This window comes from Mustelus asterias, chromosome 13 (assembly GCF_964213995.1).
Source record: "Mustelus asterias chromosome 13, sMusAst1.hap1.1, whole genome shotgun sequence".
In the NCBI taxonomy this organism is placed as follows: Eukaryota; Metazoa; Chordata; class Chondrichthyes; order Carcharhiniformes; family Triakidae; genus Mustelus; species Mustelus asterias.
Genome location: NC_135813.1, coordinates 16,756,915 through 16,775,755, shown reverse-complemented (window position 1 = coordinate 16,775,755; position 18,841 = coordinate 16,756,915). Strand labels below are relative to the sequence as shown.

Genomic DNA, 18,841 nt, shown 5'->3' with positions numbered 1-18,841 from the left:
GTAACAGCAGTCAGGGTTTAGACAGTTCTGTACATCGCTGCCCACTATTTGAAGTTTGCTGGCAGTAATTGACTGTACGGGCAAGAGGACGCCTCCTCCTGGGACACCGCCTGGGCCACATTTTACTGAGAGGAAAAGGGATTCAGGTGATCACCGAGTGTGGATTTCTTGGCCCATTTTTCCCTTCTCTACACTTCCCACAAAGAGATGCTTCACCTCAGCTCACTGCCTCTCCTCTGGAACGCAGCTTGCGTCCAGCGGTAGAATGGGCTGCCTTCTCCCACTCCACTGGCCTGTACAAGGCTACTTCAACAGACAGCAACACTGCACCTTCCAGCATCATTGCTGTGATCCATCTCGCAGTCCCCTGACAATGAAGCAATACCGATACATAAAGAAAGATGGAACTCTGACTTAAGTGATTTACTTACCGATAACTATCATTTTGCTTATTATATCGGACTAAGGCAAAAATATCTGTGATGTAGGTTAAAGAACGAAACACTTTTTTCACTATCAATAATCCAATGTTATATTACTGTTCTTTCACTTGGAGAATGCTATAATTTTTTTTATTCATTTGTGGGACATGGGCATCGCTTTCTTTATTCTTTCAAGAAATCTGAGCTTCACAAGTAAGCACAGTAAGAAGTCTCACAACACCAGGTTAAGGAAAGCTAGTGGCTTTTGCTACCAAATAAACCTGTTGGACTTTAACTTGGTGTTGTGAGACTTCTTACTGTGTTTACCCCAGTCCAACGCCGGCATCTCCACATCTTCACAAGGCCAGCATTCATTGCTCATCCCTAATTGCCCTTGAACCGAGTGGCTTTCTAGGCCATTTCAGAGGGCAGTTGAGAGTCAACCATATTGCTGTGGCTCTGGAGTCACATGTCGGCCAGACCGGGTAAGGACGGCAGATTTCCTTCCCTAATGGACATTAATGAACCAGATGGGTTTTTCCGACAATCGACAATGGTCTCGTGGTCATCAGTAGATTATTAATTCCAGATATTTTTTATTGAATCCAAATTCGAATCCGGATTTGAACCCGGGTCCCCAGAACACTGGCTGAGTTTCTGAATTAATAGTCTAGCAATAATAGCACTGGGCCATCGCCTCCCCATATATTATATATTAACAAAGAATCACAAACAATTGCTCAAAGATTATTTCAATTAAATTATTCATGGATTTCACTGGTGTAGATGTAATTTGGCTTTTAATTAATAAAAGTGACAAAGCCTTCGCACTACCTTCCCAATTCCAGCGGTTGGGTCTGGAATGTTTGCGGTTGACTGAGTTTAACTTTACAATCACTTTTCTTTGAAACGGCGCTTTACAATACTAAAGTTAATTAACACTGCAGCGAAATATCAATAGTCCTATGTATTTTCAATAAAATTATATTTTCAATAATTATTATGATCTGAATCAAATGAGGAGGTCATAGAATCTACAGTGCAGGAGGCGTCCATTCGGCCCATCGAGCCTGCACCGACAACAATCCCACCCAGATCCCATCACCATAACCCCACATATTTACCCTCCTGACACTAAGGGGCAATTTATCATGGCTGCGTATCTTTGGAATGTGAGACGAAACCGGAGCACCCGGAGGAAACCCACGCAGACACGAGGAGAACATGCATACTCCACACAGACAGTGACCAAAGGCTGGAATTGAACCTGGGTCCCTGGCACTGTGAGGCAGCAGCGCTAACCACTGTGCCACCGTACCACCCCCATTTAGCAGGTGATTTTAAAAACAATTGTATGAAGAGGTTACTCAGTCCTGACAGGGTTATATGGCAGAATATGATTGCATGGTGGTTCACTTTTCCCCTACCTTATTTTGATTCATTTACGGGATGTGGGTGTCGCTGGCGAGATCAGCATTCATAGTCCATCCCGAGTTGACCTTGAGAGGGTGGTGGTGAGCTGCCTTCTTGAACCGCTGCAGTCCCTGAAGTGTAGGTACACCCACAATACTATTAGGATTTTGACCCACTGACAGTGAAGGAACAGCGATATACTTACAAGCCAGGATGGTGAGTGGCTTGGAGAAGGACTGCCAGGTGATGGTGTTCCCAGATATCTGCTGCTCTTCTCCTTCTAGATGGTAGAGGTCATGGGTTTGGGAGGTACCATCTCAGAAGCCTTGGTGAGTTCTTGTAGGTGGTACACACTGCTGCCACTGTGTATCGGTGGTAGAGAGGCTGAATATTTGTGGGAAGGATAGCAAGCAAGTGGGCTGCTTTGTCCTGGATGCTGTCAAGCTTCTTGAGTGTTGTTGGAGCTGCACCCATCCAGGAAAGTGGAGAGTATTCCATCACACTCCTGACTTGTGCCTTGTAGATGGTGAGGTGGCTTTGGGGAATCAGGAAGTTAGTTACTCACTGCAGAATTCCTAGCCTTTGACCTGTTCTTGTAGCCACAGGATTTAAATGACTAGTCCAGCTCAGTTAATGGTCAATGCTAACCCCCAGGATGTTGATAATGGGGGATTCAGCGATGATAATGCCAGTGAATGTCAAGGGTGCATCTCCCGCAATCAAGGCAAAATGAATTATCTGGTCCATCAGGGAGATCTACTGAACTTTTACAGTTGGTTTTTCCATCACTTTTTGTGTTTACCCTTTTATTGGAGCATGAATTCCGGATGATACCAAACAGGACCAGGCATTGGTTCCATTGCTTCTCATATTCAAGTTTATTTATTAGTGTCGCAAGTAGGCTTACATTAACACTGCAATGAAGCTACTGTGAAAATCTCCTAATCGCCACACTCCAGCGCCTGTTCAGGGTCACGGAGGGAGAATTTAGCATGGCCAATGCACCTAACCAGCACGTCTTTCGGACTGTGGGAGGAAACCGGAGCACCCAGAGGAAACCCACGCAGACATGGGGAGAACATGCAGACTCTGCACAGACAGTGACCCGAGCCGGGAATTGAACCCGGGTCCCTGGCGCTGTGAGGCAGCGGTGCTAACCACTGTGCCACCGTGTCGCCCCAATTCATCTTTGAGCTCCTCTCCTCAAATTGGATTGTTTTGCTGCAACCTTACAGTGGAAAAGCTTTAGGTCACAAAAATGAGTCGTCATAAAAAGTAACGGCAAAAACATCGGTAAGAGTTGAATAACTCCAACTGTTAAGCGCAATTGACATCGGCAAAGCTTTACCCATTGACACAAGCTGCTGTTAAGACCCAGAACACCTCAGGGAGAGGGAAAACAAGGAAAATGCAACATGGGATGTGGCAGGAACTATTGCAGAAGAGGCCAGAGTAAACAGAGGAAATCTGTTGCTGGCTGATGCTCCAGTGCTGGAGTGGAGTAAATAGAAAAATGGGCAAGTCTTGTGAGAAGTTTAACAACACCAGGTTAAAGTCCAACAGGTTTATTTGGTAGCAAAAGCCACACAAGCTTTCGGAGCTGCAAGCCCCTTCTTCAGGTGAGTGGGAATTCTGTTCTCCCACTCACCTGAAGAAGGGGCTTGCAGCTCCGAAAGCTTGTGTGGCTTTTGCTACCAAATAAACCTGTTGGACTTTAACCTGGTGTTGTTAAACTTCTTACTGTGTTTACCCCAGTCCAACGCCGGCATCTCCACATCAAGTCTTGTGAAGCAGTGATTGTCTCAACCGCAACAGGATGGTCTCCGTGGCAGAGAGAGACAGTTGTCAGCTTACAATAAAATTCAGTGTCAAGATACCACGTAAGGTAAATAGACCAAAGACAACATTATCTTACCATGAAACACACAAGAGCAGTCATGCAAAAGATGCAAATATGTTAGGCAGAGACCATTATTGTTCAAACAGACCTCAATATATTACAACGTTTTACCTCCTGATCAAACGTAAATCCCTCAACAAGACAGCCAGAAGATTAACTCAGTCTATTATAACCCTGTCGGGACTGAGTAACCTTTTCATGCAATTGCTTTTTAAAATCACCTGCTAAATGACCTCCTCCTCATTTGATTCAGAACATAATAATTATTGAAAATATAATTTCATTGAAAATATATAGGACTATTGATATTTCACTCCAGTGTTAATTAACTTTAGTATTGTATTGTAAAGCACCATTTTTTTAAAAAAGTGACTGTAAAATTAAATTCATTCAACCACAAATGTTCCACACGCAACAGCTGGATTAACTCTGCATCTGATTAAGACAGGGGATGGCGGCGGAGTGGAGAGGGGATGGAGTGGGGTTGGAAGGAGTTACACATTGGAGCAGAGAAATGCCTTTTATTTATTCTATGACGGGCTTTGCAGAAGGCTCAGTCAGCTTGTTTTCTAGTTTAAGTTTATTTATTAGTGTCACAAGTAGGCTTGCATCAACACTGCAATGAAGTTACTGGGAAAATCCCCTAGTCGCCACACTCCGGCGCCTGTTCAGGTACACCTAAGGGAGAATTTAGCATGGCCAATGCAGCTAACCAGCATGTCTTTCGGACTGTGGGAGGAAACCGGAGCACCCTGAGAACATTACATGTGCAGTGGACAATGGGGAACCTGTGGACGTGTTGTATCTGGATTTCCAGAAGGCATTTGACAAGGTGCCGCACCAAAGACTGCTACATAAGATAAAGGTGCACAGTGTTACCTGTAATGTATTAGCATGGATAGAGGATTGGTTAACTAACAGAAAGCAAAGAGTGGGGGTAAATGGGTGTTTTTCTGGTTGGCAATCAATGACTAGTGGTGTGCCTCAGGGATCAGTGTTGGGACTGCAATTGTTTACGATTTACATCGATGATTTGGAGTTGGGGACCAAGCGTAGTGTGTCAAAATTCGCAGATGACACTAAGATGAGTGGCAGAGCAAAGTGTGCAGAGGATGCTGAAAGTCTGCAAAGAGATATAGATGGTCTAAGTGAGTGGGCGAGGGTCTGGCAGATGGAGTACAATGTTGGTAAAGGTGAGGTCATCCATTTTGGTAGGAATAACAGCAAAATGGACTATTATTTAAATGGTAAAAAATTGCAGCACGCTGCTTTGCAGAGGGACCTGGGTTACACATGGGAGCAGAGTAATGCCTTTTATGTATCTATTTCCAGGGTCCATGATGGGCTTCGCAGAGGGCTCAGTCACCTTGATTTCTAGTTTAAGTTTATTTATTAGTGTCACAAGAGAGAGAGAGACAGAGGGAGAGACAGAGAGAGAGAGAGACAAGAATCACAAGGAGTTGGTTTGCAGCTGCAGCAGGTAATTAAGAAGGCAAATGGAATTTTGTCCTTCATTGCTAGAGGGATGGAGTTTAAAACAGCGAGGTTATATTGCAGCTGTATAAGGTGCTGGTGAGGCCACACCTGGAGTACTGTGTACAATTTTGGTCTCCTTACTTGAGAAAGGATATACTGGCACTGGAGGGGGTGCAGAGGAGATTCACTAGGTTGATTCCGGAGTTGAGAGGGTCGGCTTATAAGGAGAGACTGAGTAGACTGGGGCTATACTCATTGGAATTCAGAAGAGTGAGGGGAGATCTTATAGAACATATAATATTATGAAGGGAATAAATAAGATAGAAGCAGGGAAGTTGTTTCCACTGGCAGGTGAAACTAGAACTAGGGGACATGGCCTCAAAATAAGGGGGAGCAGATTTAGGACTGAATTGAGAAGGAACTTCTTCACACAAAGGGTTGTGAATCTGTGGAATTCCCTGCCCAGTGAAGCAGTTGAGGCTACCTCATTGAATGTTTTTAAGGCAAAGATAGATAAACTTTTGAACAGTAAAGGAATTAAGGATTATGGTGAGCGGGTTGGTAAGTGGAGCTGAGTCCACAAAAAGATCAGCCATGATCTTATTGAATGGTGGAGCAGGCTCGAGGGGCCGGATGGCCTATTCCTGCTCCTAGTTCTTATGTTCACCTGGAGGAAACCCACGCAGACACGGGGAGAGCATGCAGATTCCACACAGACACTGACCCAAGCTGGGAATCGAACCCAGGTCCATGGTGCTGTGAGGCAGCAGTGCTAACCACTGTGCCATCGTGCAGATTCTAACCGTACATAGTAACTTCTAACTTTCCAGGATTCAGTTGATTGGAATGGTGTTGGGTTAGTCAAAGACCAGATTAGGTAGAATTGTCAAGTACACTACCAGAAGGATGTGTAGGCTTTGGAGAGGGTACAGAAAAGATTTACCAGGATGTTGCCTGGTATGGGGGGCATTAGCTATGAGGAGAGGTTGGAGAAACTTGGTTTGGTCTCACTGGAACGATGGAGGTTGCGGGGAGACCTGATAGAACTCTACAAGATTATGAGAGGCATGGACAGAGTGGATAGTCAGAAGCTTTTTCCCCACAGTGGAAGAGTCAATTACTAGGGGGCACAGGTTTAAGGTGCGAGGGGCAAGGTTTAAAGGAGATGTACAAGGCAGACTTTTTACACAGAGAGTAGTGGGTGCCTGGAACTCGTTGCTGGGGGAGGTAGTGGAAACGGATACGGTAGTGACTTTTAAGGGGCGTCTTGACAAATACATGAATAGAATGGGAATAGAGGGATATGGTCCCCGGAAGGATAGGAGGTTTTAGTTCAGTCGGGCAGCATGGTCGGTGCAGGCTTGGAGGGCTGAAGGGCCTGTTCCTGTGCTGTAATTTTCTTTGTTCTTTGTACACACGCACACTGGGAAATCACATGCGTGAGGAACAGTCATGGCAAATAGGCATGCTCTGGACATGCGGTGTAACCTCAGACCACAATGCTAAATGTAAGAGTCATGGACCATGCAATCAATGTTCATACTCTTTACACTGTAAGTAACGAGTGTATTTCAACTGGGGAACTGGTGGTTTTGATGAGACAGTGTAATCTGGGTACTCTGTACACAAGCTACAACCCTGACCCCCAAACATCAAAATCTCCAGTCAGCCAGTCACTCCAGAGAACACTACAAACTCAAACCATAAGAGTCCTATGTGGCAGAAAAACCAACAAACCACGGACAAAGCTTTTGAGAAACTTAAAAATTATGTCTCCAATGGGAATGGTTTAGTGGCAAGTAAAGGAAGTCGAAATGAAGATCTAGGATAGGCAAAGGGCTCCAGCCCAAAGGCTTTCAAGTCTTGTGAAGCAACCGTACTGTAAGCACAAGGGAAGAGGATACGGGTGAAATGGGATCGAATCATTGATGGTTTGAAGGACGGTGATGATTCCTCTCCTTCTTGGAATACGATGGTTACGATGTCATTCCCAATATGCCGTTTCCTCTCCACCTGGAAAGCAAAGAGAATAGATCTCAGAATCACAGAATCCCTACAGTGCAGAAGAAGGCCAATCAGCCCATCGAGTCTGCACTGACCACAATCCCACCCAGGCCCTATCCACGTAACCCCACATATTACTTTGCTAATCACACATTAAGGAGCAATTTAACATGGCCAATCAACCGAGTCCGCACATCTTTGGAGTGAGAGAGGAAACCGGAGCAGCCGGAGGAAACCCACGCAGACATGGGGAAAACGTGCAAACTCCACACAGACAGTCACCCAAGGCCGGAATTGAACCCGGATCTCTGGCGCTGTGAGGCAGCAGTGCTAACCACTGTGCCACCGTGCCACCCTCATTCCTTATACTTCTCAGCATGGTTCAGCATTAAAACTATCTCTTCCTTACACACCTTGTACGACTCTGTTATACCCTTCTTAGTGAATGGAAACACAAGGAACATTTGAGCAAAATTAAAATTACATCAGCCGATTTTAAAGTTTATTTATTAGTGTCACAAGTCGGCTTATATTAACACTGCAACGAAGTTAGTTTCTGTGAAAATTCCCTACATGCCACACTCTCTGGTGCCTGTTCGGGTACACTGAGGGAGAATTTAGCATGGCCAATGCACCTAACCAACAGGTCTTTTGGACTGTGGGAGGAAACCAGAGCACGCAGAGGAAACCCACACAGACACAGGGAAACTCAACGCAGATCGTAACCCAAGCCGGGAATTGAACCCGGAATTTGCAGACATCTCCTCGACCCCAGCAGCTTTCCCCGAGGGTGGACCGGCTGCATTTCAGCAACCCGGCCGCCATTGGCAGGAAGCCGAACGAGGGGGATAATTAGCCAATGAACTGCAATCTTCCATCAAAAATGGAGTCAGGTCTGTAAAGGTCACAGTCCACTAACATCTGGACCCTAATCATGGATAGAGATGTTCATGAATCTAAGCTCCCAGAACACTGCACTCCTGGTCCTATGTATTTGTGACTGTTATGATGCCCACCAAAGGCATTGAGGATCATCAATAGATCTTCCCGTGGGCTTCATGGAGTATGAAGCCCCTTCCTGAGCGTACAGAGGCTCACTCAATGGGAATTAAACAAAGGGAGCTTAAAACCCATAGCTTCGAGCTGGACCGTTGTTGTTGGGTTGCTGGGAACTGACTTGCTTGCTGTAAGTAAGTGCGGATACAGCTCTTCCTTTGCTTTTCAATAAAGCTGAGGGTCACAGATTAGAAGGCACTGCCATCAAAGGTCAAGCAATTAAAATCAGGGGATGTTTAAGGGGCCGGAGTTAGAGGAGAACAGATATTTTGGAGGGCTGTGGAGGAGGTTAAAGAAAATCCACATATCTATTGAACTGAATCTTGTCTACATCATCTCAGTAATAGCATTAACTCTCTTTATGTTGATGGAAGCTGATAATTTTTCGGATAGTGTTGGCTACAGAAGGTGTCCATTTAAGAAGTCTTTGTAGGCTTTTGAATGTTAACAGCGAGTCTCTATAACTATATGTGACTGCATACATTCATACAGTGAAGGGTATAGGCTCGGAGATATCTCCATATCTGGGTCTTAACCTGTCTCTGCTCAACACCACCCTGACCCGAGGCCTGGGTCATGACCCTTCTTACACCATTGTGCGGGCAATACGGTACTCAATCCCACATTACGTGGCAGACCCTTATACGTGTTGATCTGGCAGCGAGGATCTTCAGTTGCAAGCAATAAAAGAATTTACTTCACAAAGTAAACCAAAGAAAAGGGTTTAATGAAGAAACTTCATTACTCCAACACTTGAGGCCACACTCTGGGCCACACAAGCTTCCCACAATTCCCATCTGCTTTCTATTTATACTGGGTCAGCTGGTCAGCTGACCACCATATCATTTTGCCATTGGTTACATTGTCCACTGGGTCAGCTGACCCTCAGAGCATGTTACCATTGGTTACATTATAGTAATTGAGCACTACGATAATCAATTGTTCTGGATTTACCGTGGCAACTTAGCATCTCAATGATACATCCTTTCTTGGAATCATTTTGTTTTCTGTTTCAATCAAAATGCCCTTACTGTAAGGTGAGGTACATAAAATCTGGCATTAACCCACGTGCAGAGGCCGATACTACAGGAGTGGGTCATCGCTGCTTTTAAAAACACAAGCCATGAGTTTTGAATGATGACTAACAATGGTGGGAATTTATTGTGGCTGCTGTTTACCAATTCACCACCAAGGAAGCCAATATGATGAGCTGTGAGGAGGATGAATAAGACAAACTTTCAGCAACGATTTCATCCTGTCACTCTGAGTTGACGATGTTGTGGAAATTATTCGAAATCCGCACTTACATAATCTGCGCAGCGTGTAATGGGGAAAGCTGCAATATATTACCATGGGAGCAAAGGTGAACAGCTGGAATTGTCAAGTGAGACTTAATACTGGGTAACAATTGGGAAGCTTCGTGCTGGCGTGCATGTGTTTGGGTGTGTGACTGACTAGAAGCGTCTGGTTAATTAATTAGCAGGAATAGTGTGAGGGCAAGACGCAACAGAAAATCAGCAGCTGCAACAGATGTGGGCAGACAATTTAAGGCAGGGTTGCCTCTTCGCTATTTGGTAGCTTGCCAGGAGAGGTGCAGGAGAAATGTTAAGATTAATTAGACAGATCTTTATCAACAGAGCGCGTGTTGAAGTGTTCCTACTATTTAACACAGCATTACTGACTTGAGAATCCAACTGGCCGTTCTGAAATAGCATCTCCTTGAACAGGGGGGGGGATGCAGGAGTACAAAGTTGCCAGGTAGGAAAGGACAAGCTAGTCCACCAAGCCTGCTTCCCCCTCCTCCCCAGGACCGCTGCATCATTCCCATGCCCCCACGTCCTTGTAAAGAATAGAATATCGATGCTTTATGTCCTGTGTGTGTAGCAGATTGAGACAGGCGCTACATTCAAGGTGCTCTGGAAATAATGAACAACAAACTAAACCCCAGACCCCGAGTTCCACGCATCTAAAAATAAAGTTTGCTTTTATATAGCAATTTTCGTGATTGCTGGATGTCTCAAAGCTCTTTACGGTCAATGGGTTACTTCTGAAGTGTCGTCCCCATTGTAATGTCGGCAACATGGCAGCCAATTTGCGCACAGCAAGCTCACACAGACAATGCAATAACGACCAGATGATCTGTTCCTGTGACTGGTTGAGGGATAAATATTGGCCAGGACACCAGGGGTAAATCCCCTGTTCTTCTTTGGTATATCCACCTAAACAGACACAGTTTTGGCATCTCATCTGAAAGCTCTCTCTCAGTGCTGCACTCAAGTGCCAGCCTTAACATAGAAACTAGAAGAAGGAGTAGGCGGCACGGTAGCACAGTGGTTAGCACTGCTGCTTCACAGCTCCAGGGACCTGGGTTCGATTCCCGGCTTGGGTCACTGTCTGTGTGGAGTTTGCACATTCTCCTCGTGTCTGCGTGGGTTTCCTCCGGGTGCTCTGGTTTCCTCCCATAGTCCAAAGATGTGCGGGTTAGATTGATTGGCCATGCTAAAGTTGCCCCTTAGTGTCCTGAGATGTGCAGCTTAGACAAATTAGTGGGTAAATATGTAGGGATATGGGGGGAGGGCCTGGGTGGGATTGTGGTCGGTACAGACTCGATGGGCCAAATGGCCTCTTTCTGTACTGTAGGGTTTCTATGATAGGCCATTTGGCCCTTTGAGCCTGCTCTGCCATTCATTATGATCATGGCTGATCATCAAATTCAATATCCTGATCCCCCCTTCCCCCCATATCCCTTGATCCCTTTAGCCCCAAGAGCTATATCTAATTTCTTCTTGAAATCAGACAATGTTTTGGCCTCAACTACTTTCTGTGGTAGTGAATTCCACACATTCACCACTCTTTGGGTGAAGAAATTTTTTCTCACCTCAGTTCTAAAAGGTTTACTGTTTAACCTCAAACTACGACCCCCTAGTTCTGGACTCCCCCACCATCGGGAACATTTCTTCTGAATCTACTCTGTCTAACCCTCATGGGATTTTATAGGTTTCTATGAGATCCAGTTCGTTGCTGCTCAGCTGGTTAATATGGAGCTGGGGAAGGCCACCTCCTCAGAAGTGAATCTTACACAACGCCAACGTAAATATTGGAATTTCTGACTGAGGTTCAGAAAGAGAACTGTCGGTCGGGACGATGAAGATGAATACATCACAGCCAGCAGCTATGAAGATCAATGGGTGAGATTCTCCAGCTCCTAGCCGCGTGTTCCCCGCCAGTGGGAGGTGGCGCTTTGTTTGCGAGCGGCGGGATTTTCTGGTCCTGCCGCTGTCAATGGAAATTCCCAATTATATTATCCCACACTGGCAGGAAACCAGCGGGGGGGGGGGGGGGGGGGGGGGCTGCCGGCGGGACTGGAAAATCCCACTGGCGTGAACGGCCAGAAAATTCCAGCCTAGCTGCAGATTGAGCTGCTCCAAAAATGTTGACGTTGCCACCGACTGGGAGAGTGCAGGGCACTGGGAGCCCCCAGTACTAGCACAGCTACACAAACACAAACCCCGTCACCCATGGTGAGCAGGGCAGCGCTGCCAGACCCCGGCAAAGGAGCATGGCCCTGGCTGTGTGGATAATGAGGAACGGAAAGTGGAGAGGGAGGGTAAAGAACCGTCACTAAAACAGGAAACACGTCTTTTTCACAAGGTATTGCACCAGACATTTGGGCCAGAATCTTACCGGCGTGCCCACCCGAGGCTCGTAAGGTCACGCCCGGGGCCAGCGGAGAATGCCGTTCTGCGAGCCTCGCCCGCCCCGAAATCAGGGGGGATGTGCCGGGGAAAATCAGACCCTTGAACAGAAATGAAAAGCCCAACAGCTGGGATAAGGAGCCATCAAGAGGCTAAAAACAGTCATTCCTCCAAAAATCAATATCAGCCCTTGAAAGGAAACGCTCTGACAACTGAAAAAGGGTGCAAAGTAAAGAAAAATTCTACAGCCGAAAGAAATCCCCACAACAAAACAAATATCCTTCCATGGTCTGGGAACCAATGATGCAATATTCGATATTCCAGATAAGGGAGACATCACAACTCCTTTGACAAAACTGTGCTACAGAGAAAATTAGATTCTAATCCCCTGTCTGTATTTTTCTGCAAATCTATACTGTTAAAGATGACTTTTATTGATGCTATCAGTTTACCAGGCAAAATAATGAGAGGGAAGGCAACAGGATAGCAAAGGTAACTGCGAGCGAGATGAAAAATAGTTAGATTCGAATTGACAATTGTCAAGAGTGAGGTTTACGTATAAATGGATCGCTGGCCAATGTGTTGGGCAGAAGTGAAGACTTTCTAAGGAGGACAAATCATAAAATCCCTACAGTGCCTAAAGAGGCCATTCGGCCCATCGAGTCTGCACCAACAATAATCCCACCCAGGCCCTATCCCCGTAACCCCACGGCCAATGCACCTAACCAGCACATCTTTCGGACTGTGGGAGGAAACCGGAGCACCCGGAGGAAACCCACGCAGACACGGGGAGAACGTGCAAACTCCACACAGACAGTGACCCGAGGCCGGAATCGAACCCGGGTCCCTGGTGCTGTGAGGCAGCAGTGCTAACGATCGTGCCCCAGTGCTAACAAATGCAAAATAGCCAACAAAAATAATTATTCTAAACCGAAATTGGTAGAAATTTGAAATGAAAACAGAAAAGGGGGCGGCACGGTGGCTAGCATTGCTGCCTCTCAGCGCTGGGTTCGATTCCCGGCTTGGGTCACTGTCTGTGTGGAGTTTGCACGTTCTCCCTGTGTCTGCGTGGGTTTCCTCCGGGTGCTCCGGTTCCCTCCCACAGTCCAAAGATGTGCGGGTTAGGTGCATTGGCCAGGCTAAATTGTCCCTTAGTGTCAGGGGGAATTAGCAGGGTCAAGATATGGGGTTACAAGAATAGGGCCTGGGTAGGATCGTTGTTGGTGCAGGCTCGATGGGCCCAATGGCCTCCTTCTGCGCTGTAGGGATGTTGTGAGGGATTCTATGTAAATTCTGGAAATACGCAGTGTGTCCATCGGTATCCGGAAAAAAGAAACAGCAATTAATAAGGTGGATACATCCCCTTAATCAGAACTGACGGTAAATTGTTGACTTTAAAATGCTCATCCTTGTTTTCAAATTAATTTAATTCATTTATGGGATGTGGGTGTCATTGGCTAGGACAAGGTCCCCTATGGTCTTGTTTCCCCTTATCGCGGAAATCTATGCCAGCCTCACAACCTTCCAAAACATCTGTGCTCCACTAATTCTGGCCACTTGCTCCACCACTGGTGGCTGCGCCTTCTGTTGTCCAGGTTCTGGGCTCTGGAATTCCCTCCCTAAACATCTCTACCTCTCTTTGTCTTTCAAGATAATTATTACTTGAATGGGTGTAAATTGAGAGAGGTGGATACTCAGTGAAACCTTGGAGTTCTCGTGCACCAGTCGCTGAAAGGAAGCGTGCAGGTACAGCAGGCAGTAAAGAAGGCAAATGGTATGTTGGCCTTCATAGGGAGAGGATTTGAGTACAGGAATAGGGATGTTTTGCTACAGTTGTGTCGGGTGTTGGTGAGGCCACACCTGGAGTAGTGTGCGCAGTTTTGGTGTCCTTATCTGAGGAAGGATGTCCTTGCTAAAGGGGGAGTACTGTGAAGGTTTATCAAGCTCATTCCTGGGATGGCAGATCTGTCATATGAGGAGAGACTAAGTTGGTTAGGATTATATTCACTGGAGTTTAGAAGAGTGAGAGAGGATCGCATAGGAACTTATAAAATTCTAACAGGGTCAGACAGGGTCGATTCAGAAAGAATGTTCCCAATGGTGGGGGAGTCCAGAACTCGGGGTCATAATTTGGGGATAAGGGGTAAACCTTTTAGAACTGAGGTGAGGAGAAATTTCTTCACCCAGAGGCTGGTGAATGTGTGGAATTCACTACCACAAAAAGTGGTTAAGGCTTGTGTGATTTCAAGAAGAAATTAGATATAGCTCTTGGGACTAAAGGGATCAAGGGATATGGGGAGGGGAAGGTGGGATCAGGATATTTGATCAAAATGAATGGGAGAGCAGGCTCAAGGGGCCAAATGGCCTACTCCTGCTTCTATTTTCTATTTTTCCAAAAGTTTCTAATTCTTAAAAGCTGCTCTTTTAATCAAGATTTTAGTCATTTGACCTAATGGGCGGGATTTTCCGGCCACGCTCACCCCAAGACTGGAAAATCTCGCCCGAAGCCAATGGACCTTTGCATGGTCCGTGTCTCACCCGCTCCGAGTCCTGCGGCAGGCGGGGCAGGAAAATTCCACCCAATATCTCTTCATTATGTTTTACAATGCAAATGTGAAGCACCTCTCGACGTTTCACTATATCAGTTGGACACTGTATGAATATAATGTGTTGTTGGAGGAAATTAGCGTCTGCTTGACAATCTTGATCAGGAAAACATTCAGCAAATGTCTGGGGCGCGTCGGAATACACACTGGCACACAAACAGACAGACACGCATGTGACACATGGATGAATTGCAATATCCTTGACTGCACTTGTAAACTGAGAAAAAAAACATTTTCCTAAACAGTCACGTTACAAAACGACAAAGTTGAATCTTATCTTTTCTTTCCACTTCTGAGGGCACTTGTTTTATTTCCACAGATTCCTGTCAGGTCCTTTGAAGGAGAATATACTTCAAAAGTGTGCTGGGGTTAAAATTAACTATCAATGTTTTACTTAAACCCGGCACCAAGATCGCTTGGGATCAAATATTAAAAGGATGCCATGGTACAGTATCAAAATAAATGTCCCTTGCTGTAAATGGATAAAGATATAAAGTTCATTTATTAGAGTCACAAGTAGGCTTTACATTAACACTGCAATGAAGTTGCTGTGAAAATCACCTCGTCGCCACACTCCAGCGCCTGTTCAGGTACACTGAGAGAGAAGTTAGAATGGCCAACGCATCTAACCAGCACATCTTTCGGATTGTGGGAGGAAACCCATGCAGACATGGGGAGAATGTGCAGACTCCACACAGACAGTGACCCGAGGCCGGAATCGAACCCATGCCCCTGGCGCTGTGATACAGTGGTGCTAACCACTGTGCCACCTTGCCACTCAAGTAGGCTTACATTAACACTGCAATGAAGTTACTGTGAAAAGCCCCTGGTCGCCATACTCCAGGGGGAGCCTGTTCGGGTTACACTGAGGGAGAATTTAGCATGGCCAATGCACCTAACCAGCAGGTCTTTCGGACTGTGGGAGGAAACCGGAGCACCCGGGGGAAACCCGCACAGACACAGGGACAAAGATGCTGTCCAGGCTTATGCATAGAATGGCTGCTTGGTTGAGAACTTCGAAGGCTGTCACTTGTGAAATCTGATCTCAGCAGAGGGTGTCAGCCTCACGCGAGAAAGGGAGTAAATCAGAGCAAGGGTCGCAAACAATTACACTTAGAAAGTGGTATCTTCAGCATTTCGTAATATTTACAAAATATGCAAACTCCGCACAGGCAGTGACCCAAGCCGGGAATCGAACCAGGGTCCCTGGCGCTGTGATGCAGCAGTGCTAACCTGAAGTTCATCAATATTTCACGCTTTTTGTTTGCTTTTGGACATCATTAAATTGTTGCTTTTCTCGTCCTGCCTATAATTAATATGTCTGTCAGTAATTGCAACTCTAATTTAATACAGATGTAAATACATGTAAAACCAACAACACCAGCAGTTGAATAATTAGCTGATGTTGTCAGAAATATGGAAATAAAATGGTCTCGGTGATAAATTAGTTGCATCTATGGAACAATACTGTCTGTTCACATTGCTTGACCATCATTCAATCTTGTAAGAATAGGCATGTAGATTGACAGCTTTATAAACAACACAACCCTTCTATAAAGAAATCATCTACTTCTTTGTACCACTCATAGAATCATAGAATCCTTACAATACAGAAGGAGGCCATTCAGCCCATCAAGCCTGCGCTGACAACAATCTCACCTTATCCCTCTAATCACACATATTTGTCCTGCTAATCCTCCCAAAACTAGGATCCATTTAGCATGGCCAATCCACCTAACCCGCACATCTTTGGACTGCGGAAGGAAGCCAGAGTACCTGGAGGAATCCCACGCAGACACAGGGAGAATGTGCAAACTTTGCACAGACAGTGACCCAAGCCGGGAATCGAACCTGGGTCCCTGGTGCTGTGAGGCAGTTGTGCCACCATGCAGTTGTTGAACTACTGTAATGTTAACCCCCTCCAAGATGGGTGGGAGAGGGTGAGGGTATTAACTTGGTAAAGATATGGGATGGGATTCTCCAATCTCGTTCACTGTGATGGTTTCAGCCAGGCTAATGAGGTTGGCGTGCTAGAGTATGAACTGCCTGATGAGTCCTAATTGAGGGTTAAATCAGGGAGCCTCATGCTCCCTATTTAAAGCAGGTGTGTCAGACTCCCAGCCTGCATTCAGCAGGGAGCAACTGGAGAGCTGGCTGTGTGCAGATGTATGGTGTAAATAAAGTAACTTGGTGACAGGATTTTCGCCTCCGTGGAGTTATTACATTCACCCTGCCACCACTGCCAGCAAGAATGGAGAACTTGGCGCTCAGCCAAAACTCCATTCACTGCAGCGGGACTGAAGAATTCTAGCCACGGGTGAGGTCGGAGAATTCCAGCCAATGTAAAGCGCTCCCAACCCCTTGGGAAAATGCCAGATTTGGGAGTCCCTGCCAAATTGAGGTGGGTCGATCATTGCAATCTGTTACTGAGGTTCCTTGGGTTTTGGAAACACTTCTAATGCAATGACTGCGAGTTGGACTTTCCCAGGAAACCCAGCAGCTAAAGGGAGAGAGAGCGACCATATCCAAGGCCAAGACTGAAAGCATTGGAGACACTGGCCGGATTCTCCGATCCCCGGATTCTCCAGACTCGCTGCTGCGAACGGAGTTTTGGCTGTGTGCCAAATTCTCCCTTCTCGCTGTCAGTTCTGGTGGGGCAAACGAGACTGGAGAATTCCTGCCTTGATCTCATTAACTATTTATAGAAAGATATAATAAATTAGTCAAGTAATTGTGAGGAGCTGGTGTTTAATAAGCTCAGGCTATTTATTTTAAGTTTATTTATTTGTGTCACAAGTTGGCTTACATTAACACTGCAATGAAGTTACTGTGAAAACCCCCTAGTCACCATACTCCGGGTACACGGAGGGAGAATTTAGTATGGCCAATGCATCTAACCAGCATGTCTTTCGGACTGTGGGAGGCAACCAGAGCACCCAGAGGCGCACAGTTGATTAGGTACTAAGGCACAACCCCTGATATGCACTTCATAACAGATAACAATCAGAACATAACTCATGTACCAGGGTTCCCCTTCAGAAGGTCAACAAGATTGGCATCATTGACTGCTTACATTAGCCACAGCAAGCTCAGGAAAGTCCTGAAGGAACCCCAGGATCTGTATGCTTTATATTTAATACAGACATGGGGAGAACGTGCAGACTCCGTTCAGACAGTCACAGATAGGCCCACATTCTCAATGTACTAGCAGGACATAAAGTAACCAATAGCCATGATATCTCATTAGTCAGTCAATAGATCTGATAGCAGAGAATGTAATAGTCTGACTTTAGGATGTAATTGTAAATATAAAGGATACAGATCATGGGGTTCCTTCAGGACCTTCCTGAGGCGAGTGGAAGCAGTCAGAAATCATAGAAATCATAGAAACCCTACAGTGCAAAAGGAGGCCATTCGGCCCATCGAGTCTGCACCGACCACAATCCCACCCAGGCCCTACCCCCACATATTTACCCGCTAATCCCTCTAACCTACGCATCTCAGGACTCTAAGGGGCAATTTTTTTTTAACCTGGCCAATCAACCTAACCCGCACATCTTTGGACTGTGGGAGGAAACCGTCAGTGGTGACAATCTTGTTGACCTCCTGAAGGGGAAACCTGGTACATGAGTTATCTTCTGATTGTTACCTGTTATGAAGTGCATATCAAGGGTTGTGCTTTAGTACCTAATCAACTAGCTTTAATTAAGAATTAACAGCTGAATTTCCGTGATTCCTCAGCGTGTAATAAGGAAATGTGATAACGTGATACGTAAACCCAAAACTCAGATGGAACCAGGATCCGTGACCTAGTGTGATTCCCAGCTGTATTCAGTGCTCCCAGGGATTACACACTCGGGGACTGTGCATGGGCAGCTTGTGTTTTGCTAAGATATCCTCCCAATGAGCACTGCTCCCCCCGGGAGTGTCAGATTTCAGGAGACTCCAAGGTCCCTTCTTAGTCTGCACTGTTGTGGAAATCTAGTTCATATTTCGTATGTTTTAGAATATAACTTTTTAATTTTCAAAATTAAAGTTATGACCCTGGAAAAATTGAGGCATCTGATCGAGAAAGTGATAAAAACAACTCTGGTGGAATTGCAACTTAATCAAGCATGAGCTTATTAAACTTAAAAGGTAGCCTGCTCTTTCATCCTTGAAACATATGCAACATTTTGCTTATTATTAAGGTTAAATGTAAATTTGTTGGAGATGCTCAAATTTCTGAACAGTTTGTTTGGAATAAAAAGTCATGATGTGGAGATGCCG

The 18,841-nt window shown here is 45.7% G+C and overlaps 1 protein-coding gene across 10 annotated transcripts in view; it reads right to left on the bottom strand.

Moving 5' to 3' along the window:
• The window catches only part of garnl3 (GTPase activating Rap/RanGAP domain like 3), a 443,046-nt gene that overhangs the window by 113,668 nt on the left and 310,537 nt on the right, over positions 1 to 18,841 (bottom strand). For all 10 annotated transcript variants that reach the window (XM_078226419.1, XM_078226423.1, XM_078226417.1 and 7 more), the window contains 2 exons: positions 7,116 to 7,224; positions 432 to 477 (listed from right to left, as the gene is read on the bottom strand). In XM_078226419.1, the coding sequence (XP_078082545.1) occupies positions 432 to 477; positions 7,116 to 7,224 (155 nt within the window). The remainder of the gene's footprint in view (positions 1 to 431; positions 478 to 7,115; positions 7,225 to 18,841) is intronic.